Source organism: Drosophila guanche, unplaced genomic scaffold (assembly GCF_900245975.1).
Source record: "Drosophila guanche unplaced genomic scaffold, DGUA_6, whole genome shotgun sequence".
Taxonomy (NCBI): domain Eukaryota; kingdom Metazoa; phylum Arthropoda; class Insecta; order Diptera; family Drosophilidae; genus Drosophila; species Drosophila guanche.
In genome coordinates, this window is record NW_022995748.1 from 6,363,014 (window position 1) to 6,385,290 (window position 22,277).

General features: G+C 45.5%; 6 protein-coding genes across 8 annotated transcripts; 3 read left to right on the forward strand and 3 right to left on the reverse strand.

Moving 5' to 3' along the window:
* Nucleotides 1-1,121: 1,121 nt before the first annotated feature.
* LOC117584620 (pregnancy zone protein) lies at nucleotides 1,122-7,300 on the forward strand. Of its 3 annotated transcripts, none has more exons than XM_034273637.1 (7): nucleotides 1,122-1,365; nucleotides 2,474-3,190; nucleotides 3,249-3,675; nucleotides 3,751-4,097; nucleotides 4,154-4,716; nucleotides 4,774-6,902; nucleotides 6,976-7,300. In XM_034273637.1, exons 1-7 carry the CDS (start codon nucleotides 1,283-1,285, stop codon nucleotides 7,213-7,215), a joined length of 4,506 nt encoding a protein of 1,501 aa, XP_034129528.1. In that variant the 5' UTR covers nucleotides 1,122-1,282; the 3' UTR covers nucleotides 7,216-7,300. The 3 variants fall into 3 exon arrangements, with proteins under 3 accessions (XP_034129528.1, XP_034129531.1, XP_034129532.1); XM_034273640.1 differs by having other exon boundaries at nucleotides 4,154-4,707; XM_034273641.1 differs by having other exon boundaries at nucleotides 4,154-4,707; nucleotides 4,801-6,902.
* Nucleotides 7,301-10,291: 2,991 nt separating this feature from the next.
* LOC117584622 (equilibrative nucleoside transporter 1) lies at nucleotides 10,292-12,177 on the reverse strand. Its single transcript, XM_034273643.1, has one exon. The coding sequence runs from the start codon at nucleotides 11,773-11,775 to the stop codon at nucleotides 10,408-10,410; it is 1,368 nt and encodes a 455-aa protein (XP_034129534.1). The 5' UTR covers nucleotides 11,776-12,177; the 3' UTR covers nucleotides 10,292-10,407.
* Nucleotides 12,178-12,553: 376 nt separating this feature from the next.
* LOC117584623 (tRNA (adenine(58)-N(1))-methyltransferase non-catalytic subunit TRM6) lies at nucleotides 12,554-14,083 on the forward strand. The gene is made up of 2 exons (XM_034273644.1): nucleotides 12,554-13,629; nucleotides 13,685-14,083. The coding sequence occupies exons 1-2, from the start codon at nucleotides 12,654-12,656 to the stop codon at nucleotides 14,029-14,031; spliced, it is 1,323 nt and encodes a 440-aa protein (XP_034129535.1). The 5' UTR covers nucleotides 12,554-12,653; the 3' UTR covers nucleotides 14,032-14,083.
* Nucleotides 14,084-14,186: 103 nt separating this feature from the next.
* Nucleotides 14,187-14,812, reverse strand: LOC117584625 (cytochrome c oxidase subunit 5B, mitochondrial). Its single transcript, XM_034273646.1, has 2 exons — nucleotides 14,527-14,812; nucleotides 14,187-14,469 (listed from the first exon to the last, which is right to left on the reverse strand). The coding sequence occupies exons 1-2, from the start codon at nucleotides 14,705-14,707 to the stop codon at nucleotides 14,189-14,191; spliced, it is 462 nt and encodes a 153-aa protein (XP_034129537.1). The 5' UTR covers nucleotides 14,708-14,812; the 3' UTR covers nucleotides 14,187-14,188.
* A 232-nt stretch (nucleotides 14,813-15,044) lies between these two features.
* Nucleotides 15,045-16,199, reverse strand: LOC117584626 (cytochrome c oxidase subunit 5B, mitochondrial). Its single transcript, XM_034273648.1, has 3 exons — nucleotides 16,027-16,199; nucleotides 15,337-15,510; nucleotides 15,045-15,280 (listed from the first exon to the last, which is right to left on the reverse strand). The coding sequence occupies exons 1-3, from the start codon at nucleotides 16,106-16,108 to the stop codon at nucleotides 15,174-15,176; spliced, it is 363 nt and encodes a 120-aa protein (XP_034129539.1). The 5' UTR covers nucleotides 16,109-16,199; the 3' UTR covers nucleotides 15,045-15,173.
* Nucleotides 16,200-16,987: 788 nt separating this feature from the next.
* On the forward strand, nucleotides 16,988-18,582 carry LOC117584099 (intraflagellar transport protein 52 homolog). The gene is made up of 3 exons (XM_034272848.1): nucleotides 16,988-17,164; nucleotides 17,232-17,877; nucleotides 17,940-18,582. The coding sequence occupies exons 1-3, from the start codon at nucleotides 17,052-17,054 to the stop codon at nucleotides 18,483-18,485; spliced, it is 1,305 nt and encodes a 434-aa protein (XP_034128739.1). The 5' UTR covers nucleotides 16,988-17,051; the 3' UTR covers nucleotides 18,486-18,582.
* The last annotated feature ends 3,695 nt before the right edge of the window (nucleotides 18,583-22,277 follow it).

Below are 22,277 nucleotides of genomic sequence, written 5' to 3' on the forward strand. Positions count from 1 at the left end.
TTTGTATATATAAATACCATAGCAAAGGCGTAGAACACTGTATTTCCCATCGGTACGCCGGCTTCGTTGGTGTTTGTTGCTAATAAATAATTTAAACAAAGCAAGACACACTCACCCACTAATAACTACAAGTTTGATGTTGGGATTTTCCAAATATTAAGAGCAAAAACAAACAATAGTACGGCGAAAACTATTCTCAGGAATTCCCCCCGAAACTCTACCAATCCATTGTACGTAAATGTGATGACTTTTAGCCATATACACAGTGTAGAACCGTGTCCATTTGCCTAATCAAAGCAAACTGCGATAGCAAATAACGTCTAAAGCACGAAGCGACAGCTATTAGGGACAATTAAAGTGTTAATAACTGAAAAAAGAAAATAAAGTTGAAATATATAAATTCAGATTTATGTACATATACTCGTACATTAATTAATTTGAGTTTCGCATGACTAAAGTTCTGTGACCAACACCTGCCAAATCGCACTTCATATTCATTCATGGAAACAATCAGATAAAACAGGGACAAACCCCTTTAATTCTATAAACTTGTAAAATGAAATGATTTGTGGATACCATGATATCAATAAAGGTTCAGTCATTACTTGCTATGACGAAATAAATCACAAGTGCGAGCTAAATATAAATTTATATGCATGTACATACATATGTATTTAATTATATACATTCGTTTCTTTCTATAAACATATATTTCAATATCTGATCAACATATAAAAATACTTTCATACCAACCACTGTACATGATAAAATCCTAGAAGGCCAGCCCAACCTTATACTCAAGCTGAGATTGCCGGCGTTTTTATGTTATTATTATTTCTGGTTTTGTTTGTTTGTCTGTTCTGAACTTATCATCGATTTGCTAATAGATTTGTACATATGTATGTATGTATGTGCAGTACATTATGTACACTTGAATCACACTCACACAGGTTTATATGTATTTGCTTATAACTTTTATCAGTGTTTATTTTTGTATGACTCGCCCACTGTCCACGTACACGGCGGCGTCAGCGGCGTCGTCAGGCTCGGCTTTGAATCTGTTGGGTTGTCGATGCTATAACAAATCTGTGAGGCTTCCCACTGAACCAGTCTCAGCTCAGCTCTGAGGCCCGTCGGTTGTATCCGCGCTTGAAATATATTTCTCCACAATAATCGAAGATCAGACCCCCACCCCATTCAAAGTGTTTTCCTCTTTGTAATTTTATTTTTATTTGCTCTTCCCTATCCCACCTTTCGGCCGACACACACACACACACACAAAATGCGTCGCGCAGACGCTTTTGCTGTGACCGTTTGTGCGAGTCTCGCGCTGCTGCAGATGATGGAACCGGTAAAATGCGAGGGGTAAGTTCAGTCAATTTTCGGATCGGATCGATCAAAATACGTGATAATAATGAATATTTATATGGGCAGGCATGTAGGGCATCATTAAGTTAGGTTTCAAGGTAATTAAGATATACGTATGGGGTGTTTTCTATATTCAGACATAAGTACATAAAAACATATGTATGTACATACATATACATATGCATGTATACGTATGTAAATGTTTAGTACCTGGTTCGTTGTTAGTTAAATCGAGCGCAAAGTAGTATATTCGTTACTTTATTGCCAGTTTGCCCTTGAGTGATTAAAAGGACAGTATTCAAATTTTAATTGTGAAGCAAGTACACAAACTCCATTCCATTTAACATGAAGAAATAAATAATGAAGTATTGGATTTTGTATTTGTATGTTCATTTCTATCATCCGAATGTTAACCATTTTTTGTTTTGCCTTGCAAACTTGTGATGCTAATTGAGTTTTTAAGTAAATCAACTTTTTTTATTATTTTTTTCGCATATTTTGTTTGATCTTATGGGGATTTTTTGTGTGTTAATTTTCAACTCATTAATCAGTGACACGATCATACGATACTCTCTCTATCAAGACCAGCTAGATAATTACTAATAATTAGAAGCGAATATAAAGGTTAATTATGGAATACGAGGGAATAACCTCCCGCCAATCAAGCTTAAATGTAATTTAATTAAAACCAAGCAAAACCAACACTGGAGGTTTATAATTTTCTAAAACCTTGAAGCTATTAGAGTTTGTTTTTCGGGTTTTTTGTAAGTGTTAAAAAAAATATAAACAGCTCGTAAACAAATTGTGGATTATATAATCATAAAGCCATCCGGTTTTGGTGGATCAGGTTCTTGAAACATTTACTCTACCGTTATCTCCAGTATTCTAATGAAAAACATTTTTAAATACATACACTTAATTGGTTGTTGGTTGCGACAAACACAAAACCCATCTCAGAATTGGATGATTACCTTCGGAGAATTGATAATCCCAGAGGTTAACGCAGGGCTCCAACATAAGCATCTAGTACTGAGAAGAGATGAGTTCTTTTGTGGGCTGTACCTAGAAAAATAACATAATTAACGATTCGTTTCTTTAATGGCAGCAAATACACCATTGTCGGGCCCGGAACCATACACTCGCATCGCGATTACAATGTGGCCGTGGCCGTTCATCAGACCTCAGAGCCGGTGACCCTCAAAATTGGCATCACAGGACCCTCGTTCAATGAAACCCAAACGGTGGAGCTTGCCAAGTCAGATGGGTTCAAGCAGATCACCTTCAAGCTGCCTCCCCTCGAGACGGGGGAGTACAATCTGACAGCCGAGGGCATATCGGGTCTGAAGTTTGAGAACACAACAAAACTCAACTATGACGACTTTAAACCGTACATTAAGATACAGACGGATAAGGGAAAGTACAAGCCCGGCGATACGATCAATTATCGAGTCATCTTCCTGGATGAAAACCTGAGACCGGACACGGCCGAGGACAATGTGGTTGTGTGGTTTGAGGACTCCAAGCGCAATCGCATTAAGCAGGAGAAGCACATTAAGACCATAAGTGGCGTTTACACCGGAAAGTTTGAGCTCTCCGACTTTGCCACGCTGGGCACATGGACACTTTTGGTGCAGAATGGCGAAGGCCAGCAGGGCCGCTCATTTTATCCGGGTGGACGGCACTTTGGCCACTGGCATCGCACAGATGAGCGTGTCTCCTTTGAGGTGGAGAAGTATGTGCTGCCCAAATACACAGTAAAAATGGATGCCACACAGCAGGTGTCTGTACGCGATGGTGACATGAATGTTGTGCTGAAGGCCAAGTAAGTACATTTTGACACTCTGAGAATAAATCTCATACAATCTCTCACTTGTCTGCAGCTACACCTATGGCAAGCCTGTCAATGGCAAGGTTTTGGTCAATGTGCATCTGGATGAGACCAGTGTGTGGGAGAATGTGGATGGAAAGACTGTGCGCACTGATTTCCCCGCCCACTCGGTAATTGGCACCGCGGACATGGTCAATGGGAAGGCCAAGTTGGACTTTAATCTGAAGGAGTTTGCCAGCTATTTGCCACACAAAACATCCTCGGCATATGCCCAGATTACGGCAACTGTCGAGGAGGACTTTACGGGCGTAAAACTGAACGAAACTGGTGGAGTTCAAATTTATCCGTATCGCTATGAGATGTCCTGCCCGGACTTCTCTTCCTGCTACTCATTCAAGCCTGACAAGGAGCACGAACTTGTCTTTAAGATCACTCTCGTTGATGGCACTTTACTGACAGATACCAAGTCGCCAGTCAAGGTGAGTGAAGCATAGTTTCAAATTCATCAAATTCATCTTTCTAGCTTCATTTAATTCGGTTTATTCTGCTTGCAGGCAAGGTTCACAGAAGGCATACGTCGCACCTATGGCTTCTATCACTATGGCAGTGAGGAAAAACAGCCTGAACTGCCGGAGATAGAGAAGAAAACGTTCGAGTTTGAGAGTCATTTGAACGAGTCGAGTCTGGTGACCTTCAAGGTCACACTGCCCGATCTGCCGGACATGGAAAATTATACGCGCTACTACGGCATTGATCTGGAGTTTGCCGATGAAAAGCGGGAGCTCTATACCACCTATCCCTACAGGGAGCCGAAGAAAATCGATCCGACCGACTCCAGCGAGGAGGAAAAGGAGAAGGAGTGGTTCAAGGCCGAAGTGAAAAGACCAAAGGACACCTGGAAGTATGTGGCATAATTTTTGAGTTGTACTTTTATCCTAATCTATTACTATTTTGCAGCTTGAAGATTGGCGAGGAGTACCAAGTAACCCTGAACTCCAGTCGGCCACTCACATACTTTTTCTACAACATAATTGGACGTGGCAATGTGCTGCAGACAGAGCGAGTGGATCTGGCCGAACCCCAGAATGTCTACAACATTACACTAAAGCCCACCTTCCTGACTGCGCCCCATGGCCGCATCTATGTGTACTATGTGGATGAGACGGGAGAGTTCCGGTATGCCGAGGACACCTTTAGCGTTGAGGTTGAACTGCAGAACAAAATTGAGATCACAGCGCCGGAGGAGGTTAAGCCGGGTGCCGATGTTGAGCTGGAGATCAAGACACCGCCCAAGTCATTTGTTGGCCTGCTGGCTGTGGATCAGAGCGTACTGCTGCTGGGCGGTAATAACGATTTGGACAAGGATTCCTTCAACTGGAGGCTAGGTGGTTATGATACATCCACACCCTGGCAGGGTGGCTATTCCTACTATCCTGGCGATCGCAGCGGCGTGGTTACCATGACCAATGCATATTTCTTCTACAATCGCACCGCACCTGTTAGCTATCCACGTAAGTTGGTTAATGGACACAAATGCCACAAAAGATGTTCATTAATACATTTATTATAATTCACAGACGGTGTGGCTTTTAGCGGTGGCACCGTCTCGGCCATGCGGAAGACAGCGATCGCGCAGGATGCTCCTATGTACCACACAACAACCTCAGCCTTGGGTGCTGTTCCAGCTGCAGGATTCTCTGCAGAATCAGCCTCTGCTGCCGCTCCAGTGGTGCGCAAGAACTTTGCCGAGACTTGGATATTCGCAGATATTGAAAATACAGAGACGGAGATCTTCAAGTGGGTGAAGACCATTCCCGACACGATCACCAATTGGGTGCTCACTGGATTCTCGCTGAACGCAGAGAAGGGACTCGGCGTGACCGATCATAAGGTGAACGTTAAGACGTTCCAGCCCTTCTTCGTGTCCATCCGTTTGCCCTACTCCGTGAAGCGTGGAGAGCTCATCAATGTGCCAGCTTTGGTCTTCAACTATTTGCCCAAGAATTTGGATGTGGAGCTGACGCTGGACAATCAGGATGATGAGTTTGAGTTTGTGGATGCCTCCAACGAGGTTATTGGCGATCAAAAGCGCACTCAGGTCATTCGAGTGGGTGCCAACGAGGCGGCGGTTGCCTCATTCCTCATTCGCCCGAAGGTTATTGGAAATATTTTGCTGAAGTTTACAGCCATCTCGCCCTTGGCCGGCGATGCTGTGCACAAGTCACTAAAGGTTATCCCCGAAGGCATCACAAAGTATCAGAATCGCGCCTACTTCGTCAATCTGAAGGATGTGGGAGAGTACAAGAACACCTTTGAGCTGGAGGTGCCAGAGGACATTGTTCCGGACTCGCAGCGCGTGGAATTCGGACTCGTTGGCGATCTGCTTGGACCTGTGATCAAAAATCTGGAGAATCTGCTGAGATTGCCCAGCGGTTGTGGCGAGCAGACCATGTCCAAGCTGGTGCCCAACTACTTGGTAAGGGACTACCTGAAGAGCATCAAGAAGTTGACACCCGCCATAGACACACGCATCAAGGGAAACCTGCAGGAGGGCTACCAGAATATGCTGCACTATCGTCACGATGATGGCAGCTTCAGCTCCTTTGGCCCTGGCAAATGGCGGGAGGAGGACCTTGAACGCAATGGCTCCACTTGGCTGACCTCCTATGTGCTGCGCTCGTTTAGTAAGATCAAAGAGATCATTGATTTGGATGAGAAAAACTTGGAGAGTGGCTACGAATTCCTGTTGAGTCGTCAGGTCGAGAATGGCAGCTTCACCGATGCAGGAGAATACTTCTATGGATCACAGCGCTCCTCTCTGACCCTCACAGCCAACGCTCTGCTGGCGCTGCTCGAGCAGGACAAGAAGAACCAGACAGCCATCGACAAGGCTGTGGCATATCTGAGCGCCGAAACGGAGAAGTCCGAGGAATTGCTGCCCAAATCCATTGCGATTTATGCACTGCAGAGGGCAAAGGCTCCAGACGCAGCTAAACATGTGGCAAGCCTCAAAGCCCTGGCACAGCAGGAAGAAGATCGCACTTGGTGGACGGAGGACACGGAGAAGCTGCGTGCTTCCAGCGGCTGTCGCCGTTGGTGGTGCTGGGTGTGGAGCCACGACGTGGAGATCACATCGTATGCTCTGCTCACACTGCTGGAATCGGAGCAGGAGACACCGGATTCGGTTTTGAACTCGATTCGCTGGCTGGTGGCACAGCGCAATAGTTTCGGAGGATTTGCCTCCAGCCAGGACACGGTTGTGGGTCTGCAGGCTCTGATCAAGTTCGCCCAGCAGTCGGGCTATGAAGCAGCCAAGTGGGAGGTGAATGTCTCGAACAAGGGCAAGCGAGAGAAATCCGAGAAGCTGAGCACATCGGAGGAGAACGATTTGGTGCTGCAGACTGTCGAGTTTCCACAGGGCACCAAGTCGCTCGAGTTCGAGGCCAAGGGCACAGGAGCAGCTCTCGTCCAGATCAGCTATCAATACAATGTGGTGGAGAAGGAAGCAAAGCCCAGCTTTAAAATCCAAACCATCGTTAAGCCAGAATCCACGCCAGCCAAGCTGGAGCTGACCGTGTGTGTGGAGTACGTGGAGGAGGGCAAGTCAAAGGCCTCCAACATGGCCATACTAGAGGTATCCCTGCCGTCTGGCTACACCGCCGATGAAGATAGCTTTAAGGACATCCAAGCCATTGAGCGTGTCAGGGTAAGTACCTACTCGTAGTTCATCTTTCCATTCCATTCTGATCTCTATCCACCTGTTCTCGTTTCCTTTGCAGTTGGTGGAAACCAAGAATGGCGACTCTGTGATTGTTGTCTACTTTGAGAATCTGCTGCGGGATGAGCTCAAGTGCATACCCTTCGAGGCATTCAGAACCCACGCGGTGGCCAATCAGAAACCCGCACCCGTTGTCCTCTACGACTATTATGATACGAACAAGAAGGCCACCGAGTTCTATCAAAACGAATCGAAGCTCTGTGACATTTGCGAAGACTCTGAGTGCAAGAGCAAGTGTTAAGTTAAGCTATCTGAACCAAATTTACTGATTATCTGATTTTCAATCACTTATAAATAAAGAATGCAATAATGTGATTATAATGGAAGACGTCAAGAAGCATGATTTCTGAAAGCAAGGTATTCAAATTTATTTTCAGACAGATTTGTTCTCGACAGCTTCGCGAATTTTCACTTCTTGTTAGCCTATTCTGACACAGTTGCCATAGTAATCACGGTATGGGCATCCATTTCCAGTGGCAATAATTACATCAGCATTTGCTCCTTGTAGAATCGTCAAAAGGAGCCACAGAAATACTCATTTCCGAATCCAAGACATTTTAATTTGTTTTGAAGGACTTTTCCGATGCTTGTTCTCGACAGCTACGTGATTTAGTTGCAACTCAAGCTCATTCAGCATATGTAAATTATAAATATTTTATAAAATATTTCATTGATATGAAGAAAAAGTCTGTAAACATTGATAACCTTTGAAGCGATAGGCACTGAACCACATTCATTGTTGAAACAAAAATATATTTATTTTAAATATTTATGAATTTTAATTTAATTGTTAATCGAAAACCAATTTATTCTGAGTCCCTTCTGATACACCTTCCACTGTAAGTACGCAGTGTGCATTTATTTCCAAGCATATATTGTGGTACTTCAGGTTCGTCCATAGGCGAATCCAAAGGCAATTTAAATTTTAAGCCCCTTGTGATACGCCTTCCACTGGAAGTACGGATTTCGTAGTCATTGCCAAACCAATATCGTGGTTGTTCAGGTGCATGTACGCCATGTGAGACAGCTGCATTGGTGTGGTAAATCTTTAAGAGGATCCACAGAAATATTATTAGTTTGTGCACTGAAAACATTTTATATTTTTTTAAGTTTTCTTATGTTTTGCTTGCAGCAGGTTCACGATTTTCTTTTAACTGAAAGCATTACCATAGATTGCCATGGTTATATTGCAATTTATATGGAATATTTATTAAAGCGATTACACGAGTAACAACAGCTGATAAGGAAATATTTCCAGAGAAATGTGAACATAATATTTAAAAAAAAATTTCATTGAATCAAAGGAAAAGTTTCTAGACTGGGTGAAATTTGTTTGCTCACAAAAATAAAATATTTTACACTTTCTATAAAACACACATGAGAGTATTTACAGATTTAACATGAGTAGGAACACTGCTTTAATACCCTGTACAGCGTACAAAGCGTCTCAAAACGTTCCTTACATTCAATTTTAAATAGGGAAAATGAAAGATCATTGTTGATGGAAGATTAATATCTTCTAGAACAGTGTTCGTATAATTCTGATTACTACACTACTCGACACGATTATGCCGCTTCGATCCAGACCAACTATTTATGAAAGATATGGGGCATAAAAATGGTTTGGTAATAATTTGTTTATTTTTCTATGGCAGAACTTCTTTTAAAGAATTTTTAAAATCTGGTATTTTTTTAGGTTTTTTTAGAGGTAGTGCTCTTTCTTTCACACAACTCCAGTATCCTACATCTGGTTGTTATAAAGTTAGCTATTCTATAAAACTGATGAATGCATCTATAAAGTGTACCCATCCACTTTGTGGTTTTAGTCTACCGTTTGAAAAATAGTAAGCTTTGAAATGCCAAAATTTTAGATTTTTGTAAGGTATTTTTACGAAATTTTGACTTTAAAATCTCGGGTAAAGTCGAAAAAAAATAAATCTTGTGTCCACGATTTTTTATGCATTAATTGGGCGTCGTTTGAGGTATTGCTCATCAAAAACTATGAACAATTTTTCAACCAGCCCTAAAAAGATGAAAAAATCCAAATTTTCACTTTATCGATATATTGAGTCGATACTATCGATTCACAATTCTAATACCATTGGTTTAATCGATAGTGTGTAATCGGTGATTTTTGCCGCAAACTTATTTGTGCCAAATAAACAAAATTCAACATAAAACAAGTATGTAAGGATTAATAAAAGTACGGCGATTCGCCAAATCACCGCTCGGCCAGCAAGCGACAAGCAGCAAGCGACAAGCAGCAAGCGACAGGCGAGTGTAGATAACTTTTGTCAACTTCTGTCTGCTACGAGAACTAAATAATCTGAAAGAGCAGATGAGGACAGGAACAACAGGACAATACCATAGCCTAGAACTGTCGCCAGCTGCCATGTCTAAGCGTGTGCATAGCCTACGTGACGGGCAAGCACATTATCGGTCTGACCATAATCTTAATATTAGTCCGAATTTTGGTGTGACACCTTCTCTAGATGGATGCTGGATAGGCTCGCTCTTCAAATCCTGTGCTTGCGAAGTCTCCAAAGTAGATTCAGATTTTAGGCTTCCCAGGTCGAGAGGTTTTGCATAGGCATTATGCAACCTGTAACCATTCTGCAGTCCGAACTCAAGATCAGATCGGTATGTAGGTCCCCCATTAAATTTCCCAACCGACTGAAAACGGTTCTGTACATTGAAGTGAATGTGGCAGGCGCCCCCTGAAGCAGATAGCGCCATAGACTATGAGATGGACTAAACTTAATTGAGATGTTTAAAATTATGTTCAAGCCATTGGAGAGCGATAAGACGACGTCCCCTTAAGATTGTTGCTGGGGTAGATGTGTGCCCATGCCAACAACAACAGATATATCGTATCTGTTGACTACTGTGCGGAGCCGGCAATTCTCTCGTCTAATTGTTTGTCTTCTCTGTTGATAAGGTTTATTTATTTATGTTCTGTTTTTATTTTTTTATGCTGGCGGCAGCCTTTGTTGGTTGGGATTGAGCTGTGTCGGAAGAGGCTGTGTGAGACTTTCATTGACATGTTAGACCTTTGCACTAATTGATGCATATACGAGCATATATGTAAATGGCTATATAAGTAGTATATGCCGTGACTTCCAATTAGGGCAAACTTCTCGAAACGCTAAAAATAACCATTCGGTTGCTGGTTCTGTGTGCGATAATTTGCATGTAAATAATTGTTCGCTTCTCCTTCTTTTCTTGGGATACAAACACAGTAATCTGCAGAAGTACAAATCTTTATTTATATTTTCCAATGAAGTTAGTATAAAATGAGTAGTCACAACGAAAATAAATTCAATGAATGTCCAAATGATGGTATGATAAAAAGCTAACAAGATCATTTTAGTTTTATTAGTATTAGTATTAGGATTAGTAGTGGGCAAGCTATGCAATGAAGCTATGACCGAGGTTATAAGAACAACGGACCCAGATACGAGAACATGACGCCCGAGAATATGCCCGTAATCAGCATGGCAGCGGCATACATGCCCGCGGTTATTTGATATTTGGCATGCACCGTCTGCGGTGCATACATCATGCCCAGCGAACTCAAGTAACCCGAACTGTAGGACATTACGACTGCAATGCCCCAATATACCCACTCGTTGGGGAAGTACACCTCGAGGGTTCTGGTCATGCCCGGCGGTATATAGTTGCACATGATGAACAGGGGAATGAAGACCAGGCGCAGAGCCACGGGCACAACCAGATACTTTGGACCGGGCCACTGCACCCAGGAGGTGGTCAGGCTGCCCAGCATGGCGAACACGTTAAATGTGAGGAAGCACGTGAGCAAGGTGAAGTAGTCCTCGGAGATGAAAAAGTCTCGGTCCGTGAGTCTAATGTTCGAGTGGATGGCCGGGAAGACCGAGAGGGTCACAAAGAATGTCAGAAAGATGTTGAAGAGCTGGGGCGAGGCCTTCTTGAAGATCTGCCAGTAGGGAACATTCAGCTCTGCCCTCGAGTCGGACTTTTTCTCATTGATCTGGCTGAGCTGGTCGTAGTGCCTATAGAATCTGTTCACCGGCAGCGCGAAGTACGTGTCGAAGCACAGAAGAAGGATCACAATTGCTGTGACGAAATAATAGATGGCCGAGGTCCGCTTCGAATCGAAGAAGGCGGTGCAAGCGATGGACATCAGGGTGGTGAACACGCCACTAATGTTGGAGCCCAGGACCACGGCGCCCGTGTACTTGATGGGCAGGGAGGCCACAATGCCGTAGATGGTGTTCTGGTAGATTCCATTGCAGACGTTCAGCAGCACAATGCTTACCATGGTTGCCCAGAAGAATATGCCCGGCCACTGGGAGGAGTCCAACATAGCCAGGACAATGGTCACCAGCAGAATGACAATCTCGAAAATGATGCTGTAGACTATCCGGCTGGTCAGGCTGCCGCCAAAGTTCACGAAGATGTTCAGCCAGTTGAAGAGAAGATTGGGAATCTGCGAGGCAAATCCCATGTTCTGCATGAAGGTGCTTCTGTAGTTCACCTCCGTCGCCACCGTGTTGTTCTCACCCAGCTTGAAGTCCTCAAAGTACGACTTGGCCGTGATGAACATGTTCCAGGGCATCAGTGTACCCAGTCCGTGCAGCATGAATATAAAGAACACAATCTTGTACCTATCCTTGGGCGGCAGGCCCAGCTTGGCCAGCACCGAACCCTTGCCATTCGAATCGGCTGGCGGCAGTTCCGACTCCCACGAAGGATTTAGTGTCACCGGCTTTGGTTGCTGCTTGCCAATAAAAGGCAGTTTCTCTGATTTTCCTTCGGCCATTGCTGCGTGGCTTCTGTTCTGCCCTGCTCGGCGCGGCTCTGATTATGCGGGCGACAGCAAATTACTGGGGCGTATACCGAACAAAGCACAAAAAGTTGCACGGTCAGTTATTTGGTTGACTGGCGAGGGACGCCAAGCCAGTAGAAGGGCGGGAAGGTTTGATTTTTCCTTTTCTCCGTTTGGAACTGTCACCTGCTGTTGGTCTTCAGATGCTCTGCCCGGGGGGGTTATGGGATTAGTCGTCACGTGGTCCACTAATACGGCGGCAATCGTTATGGCCGGACAACTATCTGTACCTGATTTCCGTGATTACAGAACAGATTGTAGTCCCAAAGGTTACGTGCTCCGCAGAAGGCACGCGTTTCTTGTACTCGCTATCGCCATATGAGATTATTATCGCTGATTTATTGGATTATGGAACTACTCGATCGGAACGGAACTGTGTTCAAAAGGAGCTGCCACATCAGTGAATTTAAGTGAAACACACCCTAGTTTATGTAAATAAACCAAGTTTTGCTATAACGCAGCACTGCTGCAACAGGTGCCAGTAGAGGTGAGAAAGCAACTATCGATACTTTTAATCAAATGTATTATATGTTTAAACAAGAGTTTATTAATTTTAAGTTAAGGACGCAGATTGGCCAGATTTACTATAAACTCTCTGTTGCCTGAACACGATCATGACATCAAACTTGATACGCATTTAAAATTGAATCCATCGAAGCATCGATGAAAGACGGATGAAAGTTTTCCCACCACTAGGGAGCCACTTACCTTGGCGGCTTCACAACACAGACAAGTCTTCCTCTTCGCGCGGCGCGTTTTATTTGTGTGATAAAACACGTTGTTTATAAGAATTATTAAAGAAAACGGTGACAATGAGCACCAATGTGACCACCCCCAACATTCAGCTGGGCGACTACATAGTCATACAGCGCCAGAAGTACACAAAGCTGCAGAAATTCGGCAGCCTAGACGCAACGTCCACATTGGGCAAGGAGACACTCGAGCTGAAGTCGCTGCTGGATCAACCCTACGGCTCCACGTTCAAGATGTGCGTAAAGGAAACAAAGAGTGGAAAGCGTGGCGCCCAGCGCCAGCACACACTCGAGCTGTGCAGCGACACGGAGCTGAGGAGCACGCGCGAAGTTCTGGGCATCTCTAGCAGTGGCGCCGACAATCGTGACATATGCGACAATGGGGAGGCGCAGGCCCTGAACTCCTCCGACATTGAACAGCTGCGTGAGGCCTGCAACGAGTCGAGCAAAATCATTGAGAAGCTCGTGGAGAACTCCAAGACGTTTCACACCCGCACCGAGTACTCCCAGGAGAAGTATCTGCTGAAAAAGGAGAAAAAATACTTTGAGTTTGTGCAGATACGACAGCCGACGATACGCCTGATGGTGGACATATTCTATCGACAGGATGCAGAGAAAATCATGGGCATACGCGTGGACACGCTCTCGCAAATAATTTCCTACTCTGGAGTCTGCGGCTTTGGCAACTATTTGCTGTACGAGAGCGGCACCAATGGCCTGCTGCCGGCTGCCATGATGAACTCCATTGGCGCCGACACCGAGGGCACCCTGGTGCACATGCATCCCGGCAATGTGCCACAGAAACAGGCATTGCTGGCCCTGAAGCTGCCGCTGGAACAGCAGCAGCGCTGCGTCTCTGTCAATCTGTATTCGGTGCTGAGGGAGTTCTATCAGGGAGAGACGACAAGTGTCTCCCCCGCTGAGCCCAGTGCAGTGCAGGCGGAGGAAACGCTGCCCGAGACACCCACGGAAGAGCAGCCCGAGGCCGTTGAGCCGAGCACCAAGAAGCCCAAGCTAGATGAGGCTCCCCCAAGTGGTAAGGATTTACTCCATTTTCCACTCAGCGACTGATTTTCGTCTACCATTTGCAGGCAATAACAAAGGTCCGCTGCGCTGGCAGCTGGAAAACAAGCGCGCCACCACGCTGATGCACGAAAAGTTCGACAGCCTGGTGGTGGCAGCCAAGGAGCATCCATCGAGCATACTGCAGGCACTCCTCCCACTTGTGAGACCCTCGCGACCCATTGTGGTCTTCAGCACGTGCAGGGAGCTGCTGCAGGAGACCTTCATGGAGCTAAAGACCTCCGGCAAGGTAACCGCTCTCCACTTAACCTCCAACTGGTTGCGCACCTATCAAATACTTCCGAATCGCACGCATCCAGAGGTGAATATGAGCGGCAACAGCGGCTACCTACTGACGGGCTTTACCTTAAAGTAAAGTAAAGATTAAAGCGACTGGCGAAATATACATGTAAGCAATTTGTTAGTAACAATTTTGTGTTTAATCACTGGTTGAGATTTGCTCCAAGTGCTCTGCCCACGCTGTGCTGTGTGTAGTGTAGAGAGGAGGAATCTGTCTGTCTGTGTGTTTGCCCCTAAACGGGTGGCACTTTCTTCAGCACAAAGTAGTGGCCGCACTCGCAACGCTTCGGTGCTCCCTTCTCCAGCCACATCCACTTGGCAAAACGATCGTCCAGGCACAAACAGCCCACAAGGCGACCATCAAATGCTGAGGGTATTTCTGTGGGATCATTCAGCCTGCCAGAGCCACGCTTTAGTATCTTGCCCAGACCCCAGGGATCACCGCAGCCCTGTTCCTTCAGCAGCATCTCTCGCTTGGCAATGCCGGTGGCCAGTTCCAAGTCATCAGCCATTTCTAATGGATTGGATTTGATTGCTAATTCCTTCTCAAGCTGCAGCCTTTTCCACTTACCTGCCATGCGTACTGGTGTTGTGGAAATTTGACGTTTCATGGATGCAGTTTCCGCCCACTTCTGCAGTCCCATGCGACGCAGCAGGGAACTAAATTTTCCCTTGTGCTGCGACAACTGCGAGATGAGACGATGCTTGGAGGCAGCCTGCGCCTTGAACAGGCGTGCGAAATACGCTGACATTCTGTCGAGAATTTAAAATTATTTCCGCACAGAAATTGTCTCTCGGAAATATATAAATTTTTTGTTTGTTTTTGCTTGGGATCGGACACCTATCCCTTACACAGTTTCGAAAGGAATGAAGGGAACTCGTGAACAGTCGATGGTGACATTTGGAAAGGCTTACTGGGATTGAGAGAGACTTCGATTTCTGATTTACTTTCGCTCAAAATCACTTTGTTGCCTTTATTGTTCATCGTTTATCTGATATTTGTTATACTAAAGCATCATCGCGCCTATAGCTGCTGCCTACCGCCTGCTGCATGACCCTTTGATAGCCGCCGAGGTTTTGGTTATTTGGTTTTGTTTTTCTGGGTTTGATGTCTGTTTTATTTGGACAGCTAAGTGTTGGTTGACTTTTAGCTTAGTAGTTGTTTGTGTGGGTGTGTTCTTGTTATTAATTGGTTTATTTAATTAATTAATAATAACTTTAAACAGCTGCCTTCTCCACCAGCTTGAACCAATGGCCGCACTCACAACGCTTCTGGTTGCCCTTCTGCAGCCACATCCATTGCACGTAGGTCTGATCCTCTTCGCCTGCAAAATAAAGAGTTTGGATTAGGTTTCCTTCATTTGCAATGGCTTTTACTCACAGATGCAACCAACAATTCTGGCATCGAAGGCCGATGGAATCAAGTTGGGGTTCTCCTTGGTGCCAGCACCGCGCTTGAACACCTTCATGTCGAAGGGATTCTCATTGCCGGCGGCTTTGGCGAGCAGCTCACGCTTCTCGATACCCGTGGCATGCTCCAAGGGGTCGTTCATCACTGCAAATTGGAAATCGAAAAGAAAATGAATTCGATTGTGTTTGTGTCCTCGATTGATAAGCGTCTGCGACTCGGATCAGCTGTGCAGCAGCAACAGCAAAAGCAGCGATCCGCGGGGTTACATAAACGCCAAACGCCCGCACTGAACGTTTGTGTCATCGGCTAACTATTCGAAGTCATTAGCTTCAGATAGTGTCCACTGGCAGAGTAGAGGTGCGAACTGCGTTGGCTCCTCGGCTTTCCCCCTCCGCCGTATGCACATAAAACACATTTCCCTGCGCATAGTTATTACATAACCTCCCCATCGAGGCAGGCGCATTTTCAATTGCCAAAAAAGGCTGATCCAGTTGCAGTAGGCTGCCGCAGAGTGTTTACTGGCCATGCATTGGTTGTCATATTATGCAATCCTAGCCATGAAACTCGGATGCAGAGTCGCCTTCACACCAAAATCCACACACCACGGGGCGGCGGACGTGACGACTGCGCTGGAGATTTCGCTTTTATTTCTGCACTTACTTTTGCAAAAACGCACGGGCGTGTATGTAACATTTTGACGTGCAGCGGCACGGAGCGCCATGCGTCCACAGATCGATGCCATAGTTCGTTTCGCGAAAATTTGTGGCTCCTAAAAATTGAACACCAAAAATTCTTTCGTAATTTTTCACACAGCGAGACTTAAGGACAGTGTGCAGCAGTACCGCGATGGCAGGTGTTGCAAAGCGCCAAAGAATAGGCGAATGCTGCCAGATGGGCGAACCACGGTGCCGCCACTTGCATCGTTAGATGGCGCCTGTAGTTGCCCGGGCAACGCTGAAATCGAAATTTAGTTAGAGCTGTCAATTAAAATGTCTAATAAGCCCATAATCTGCTTAATACATTAAAAAATTAGAAAAAAATTGATTGAATTATTATTGGATTTATTGGAGCCAGAGATTTCCAAAACTCTCAAATTCGACGATATCCATCCGTCCAAGGGTACTAAATATTGCTTATTCCGTGCCAAATGTTGGGGAACAGTGCTGTTTCTCGGTTTTCACAGCATGATGCTGGGCCATAAAAACTATGTTGCCAACGGAAAAAATACGTAAGCTGGATGCAATTTAACGTAAGGTGGGTATTGAGACTCACTGTTGCGATGAAAATTCCCCATGTTGCGATAGAGATCAGCCACCATAGTGTCCATTCAATAGAGATCGAAAATTCCCTACAGAAAAGAGAGAAACTCCTTGAGGGACATTTTAAAAACATGCGTGTAAACACATGTACCTTTAAAATGGAATTTAATAGACGGATGAAATTTGTCAAATATACCATTATATATCGATATACCGTAAATATATCACAAAATATACTGAAATATCCTTAAATGGTCACCCTGAGCCGTCACGCGATGGCAGGTGTTGGGAAGCGCCGAAGAATGCTGCCAGATGGTCGAACCACGGTGCTGCCACTTGAATCGTTAGATGGCGCTTGTAGTTGCCCGGGCAACGATAAAATGCAAAACAAACCAAAACGAAATTAAGTTTAGTCAGAAAGTTAAAATGTCTAATAAGCCCATAATTTGCTTTGATACATCCAAAAATGAGCGATTTCAAATATCGGACAACTATAAAATGATTCACCGCAAGCTGAAGGCCAACTGGATTGTGGAACAGTCAGTAAACGGGCGCAAAAGATTCCAATTTAATTTTGAATTGTAAGCAAACATTGAACACTTGTAGAAGCGATGCCGAGCTACAAAAGGAGCGGCTTTCGCGCGTCAAGATATTCGTACTGGCAGGGCCCCAGGATCGCTTCACCGAGGATGAGTTCGAAGTGCTCAAACATTACGTGGAGGTGGACGGAGGCAGTCTGCTAGTACTCCTGGGTGAGGGCGGAGAGCAGGAGTTCAACACGAATGTGAATTTCTTTCTGGAGCAGTACGGGATCTATATCAACGGGGACAATGTGGTGCGACCGCACTACTACAAGAATTTCCATCCCAAAGAGTGCATTGTGGGTGGCGGAGTGGTCTGCGAGTCCATGTGGCGGCACCTCATCAAGCTGGACATCGAGAAGGTGGACTATGACTTCAGCGACGAGAAGTACAAGATACACTTTCAGTATCCCTACGGCGCCACCCTGAATGTCTCGGAGCCCGCCAATGTCCTGCTGACCACGGGTCCCGTCGTTTATCCCTTCAATCGTCCACTGGCGGGCTACTACATCAACGGCAAAGGCGGCAAGATTCTGGCCCTGGGTTCCGGCTACATCTGGCACGATAAGTATCTGCAGGACAAGACGAATGACGCCATGCTGGAGTATGTACTGAAGCTCTTGGGTGGCGATGCGATAAGCTACACCCACTTGGACTTTAACGATGTGGAGGTGAGTGGAGTGGCAGTAATGAGTGCGCTCTTAGTGCTAACATCTCTTGATTCCTGCTGCAGCTCAGCGACAATAAACACTTTACGGATCTGGCCTTCCTGGCGGACAAGCCCAAGGCCTGCCTGATAGACTCGATCGGCACGGAAATGCCCACAGACTTCAAGCAAATGTTCGAAATGGAGATGTGCGCGCTGAGCAATCGTTTGCTAAAGGATGTCATCGATACGTACGAGCAACTGCACGTGAAATACGAACCGCTGAGGATCATCAAGCCGCAGTTTGAGATTCCATTGCCCAACCTACAGTTGGCCACATTTCCGCCCATATTCAGCGAGCCGCCCGCCCCACCGCTGGAGCTGTACGATCTGGATGAGACCTTCAGTGGGGCACGCTCCCAGTTGGCGCACATGACGGGCCAGTGCCTGCAGGCGCTGCAGTCCAAGGAGCCAGCGCGGCGCAGCCTCAACCCACGGGAACTGGAGAACTACGTGAAGGAGTGCGCCAGGATAACGGCCATTGTGGGGGAACAGCAAGACATGCCAGCCCGCGAGATACTCAACATTGTTGCACGACAAATAGTCAGCTACAGGCCATATGCAGAGGATTAGCCCAGCCAGACCAGAGCAGACAGCGGTGATCCGATTACCCATCTGCCGTCCAGCCAGAGCGGCACATTCCGCGCAGCGACTGCTGGCAAAATCAGCAGAAATTGTCGTGAATTTGAATTATAAAAATAAATATAAAAATAAAAATAATAATGAAAACCAAGTACGTTTTATGTAAACATGTTGGCGACTCGTATTCAAACATGGCGACCGAAAGCCAACAACGCTCCTCCACCGGGTCCATGCTTCCTACTTGAATTACGCCCCAAAATATTGTAGAGTGGGGAAACACTAAACCTGTGGGAAGTAAAGCTATATTATCGCAGCGCTCTCCCAAAAACTGTTTACTTAACACAATTAATTATTTTTATTAATATTTCCCCCCACACTCCCATGCACTGAACTCCCCTTAGGAGACCTCTGTCTCGCTCCTATTCTGTTTTCTGTTTTTAGGTGTCGACAATTTGTTTCCGTCTGCCGTACTGGGGGGAGCGCGCACTGCCGCTGCTAATTGAGCGAGGGGTTGATGGCAAGGGCAGGGAAGTGTGTGAAACCACTAGTTAATGCATGTCACAACAAATGTTGTCATCAATCTGGGCTCCCCAGAGACCAAAAGAATCCTGTAAAAAAAAAACTATGGAGCAAACAACTGGCGGTTGTAAATTCTTTTTGCCTCTCAAATGAATGTTCAACAATTCTCTGGAGCCTACGAGGATGTGAATGTACCCAGAGCAGCTACAGGAAAACTGGAAATTGGTAAAAAATAAAGTTTTAATGTTTAAACTTTATAGAAACTCATGAACTCAACGTTTGTTTTTATTTTATGGCAGAAGAGATCATAGAATTCCCCATCCATTACCTCTGTGCTGTGGCTCCACAAACGACGGCTGTTCAATCAATCAATATTGGAAATTCCCACACCTCCAGCGGGGGGCGGATGGCTGATGGGAGGAACTCCATCTGTGGTTCGCCATTTTGTTTGCTATTTCTGTTCAGTTTTTTTTTTGCTGCTTCTTTACTCTCGTTGACCGCTAAATATAACGTATAACGTTGGACAGTTAAGCCGTGGAACCGCTGTTCAGAGGAGCAGTATGGTGCTCGTTATTGGCTTCGGGGGTGCAGTAATCTGTCGGTGTAAAAGAGGTTGAGGCTGAAATCCGATATGGTGCAAGTAGGAAGTTACCTTGAGTGCATTTCTATATGTACTCTCGCATGTATTGACAGTGACAATGCCCGTCGCAAGTCCAAGTTGCAGTTCATTCATGGTTTCAGGCCACCAAAGCAAACAGGTTCACAGGCTCACAGCCCGGAGCTCTCTCTGCACAGAAGCCGCACAAGTATTTCCAACAGGCAAAAGGTTCCTACAACTCCGCAGCCATCTGCCTGCGTCATGCATTTCCATTTACTGTCTGGGAAAAGCGATTTTCGATTTTGTTTATCGAGCAAATCCATTGGCCAACCCCAACCACCAGCTGTATTTGCGGACATCACTTCCGTTCCAGACAGAACACTCTGCAAATGTATGTATGAGGAAAAGTCTTGACTTTTCAAGAGTTTTGTTTGACTTTTCATTAGAAGAGGCTGGGGCTGGGTCAGTTCATCCCTTTGTTTGGTGTCTGCCGCCTGTCCAGCTGGGATTTATTTTTTTTCTTATTTATAAATTAGTTATGTTTTCAAACTGTCCAACATTTGTCACCTGTAAATGCCCCCTCCACGGCTGGGGGTACAGAAATTCCGGGAAAACCCTCATGGAGCTCTTGGTGGCTCTTGATGCGGGTCGTCGCGACATCATTTTAATTAAATTACAGCAACCAAAACGTGCGACACTATAATAATTTTTATTCATTGTCAAAAATGGGCAATCATAAAAAACAACACGTCTGCATCGCAGCTGCTTAGAGCAGAGGGGAGTAAAGGTGGGCCACTGGGAGCAGACTCTGTCTGGTCAGCAGACGACACCCAAAAGACAAAAGTGACACACACACACACACACGCACACATGCTGCCTACCCATTGAAAGAGAATGTAACAATCAATTAACGGGGCAGATAGGTTAAGGCTGCAGACTGCACTTAACCCTTCCGTGTGTGCCGCTTGTTACAGCGATTTAGTTTTGTGTTGCTCCAAATTAATTTCTGTTCTGTATTATAATAAAGAGGGAGATATTCAGAGAGTGGCTTCATAGTTTTACATAGCTCAAATTCTTGTTGTGTCCCAAAATTTTGTTATCTGTCATTTTTGTTTACCCCACGACCCAGTCGAGGGTTAAAGAGCTTCAGATCAGCCGTTGACCCAAGTCGTCGTCTCTTGGCACGCTTCGTCGTTGTCGCCGTCTTCGTCTTCGTAGTCTGCCCTCGCTCTTTGTTTTTGTTTTTGTTTTTGTGGCTGTTGCTGGTGTTTTTATTGTTGTTGTTGTCGTTTGGTGTTTTTTGTTTTTGGTGTCGTTGTGGGGCCCTGTCAATGTCTCTATGGCGGGTACATGGCTGACCATCATTGAGAAAGAAAGCTTGTCTTGTCTTGTGTCTTTTATGTTCTGGCCTTGTTATTAATTCATCATTAATTTTGGATGTTGTACAACAAGCTCTAATGATGCGTGTAAATGCTAAACAAATGACCGACTAACTCTCCATAATCCTCAACTTCAAGATCAAACCGCCTCGTTGAATATTGTAAACTAAATCCAAAAGGTAATGCTTGAAGCGCGTGTACAAGTTAAAATGATATAAAATCGGACAAACGGTGGTGCAGCTTTCGAAATTTTATGAGCTTGTTGTGCTTATTAGTCGCACCACGAGAAATGGCGACAGGCGACAGGCCACAGCAACCAACAACAAACAAACAACCAAAACAGCAACACGAAGAACAGGAACAACATGCATTTCCACGGCTAATTTTTCACGCGCTCTCCATTCCCGTTGCCAAAGTCGGCAACCGACAGCGACAGCTCCTGACCAGGCTATCACTTTGCCAAAGTCCGCTCCAGGGTATCATTACTATTGGGTGGTCTTTGTGGCGGTTTCAATAGCCTAGAAAGAACGCTAATGATTTTTATTGATTTGGAGTGTGAAAGATCCATTCTCCTATGGGAAAAACTTCCAAATATTTCCACCATCCTTGCCTTCATTCTATTGATCGAGTACTCTTCCCTGCTTAACCTTTCCCCATCCCAGAGTGCATCCAGAATTCGAACATCTTCCCATTGACAAGCGAGTCGCTTGTGTTTTATTTTTATATTTTTTGGCACGCCAGACACGCACGAGAAATTCCAAGCGATAAGGATCGTGTACGACAAGGTGTATTATGGACCCCCAATCCTGGAGCAGCAAACGACCCAGCCCCAGCCCCAGCCCCAGCAACTCCCCCTGCCACTGCCAGGTTCCAGTCCCCACGTTCCACGTCTTCCATGTCCCACTGCCCAGTGTGTCTGCCCGAGTCAACGTTGGGCCGTCGAGTGCCATACTGTTGACTCTGTTAAATTGCCAATATTTATGGTTTTGCCTGGTCGGGTTGACTTGTTAAATGGGTGTTCCAGCCACATGGCAGAGGAGTCCCCAGTTAACAGTCCTCAGTCCTCAGTCCTTGTGCCAAAGTCTGGGCCCCTTTCGAATTGGTAGCTGCAAAAACGTTTAAAGACAAAACGTGTTGGCCCGATAAGGCAGCAGCAGCAGCAGCGGCAGCAGCTGGCCCGACAGACAATCCCCATGCCCCATCAATTGTGACGTATGTTTGTCAAAGTTTTAACAGCAAGACGCCATTTTGAAGTAAAGTTCCCCCACATCTCTCTCTCTCTCTATC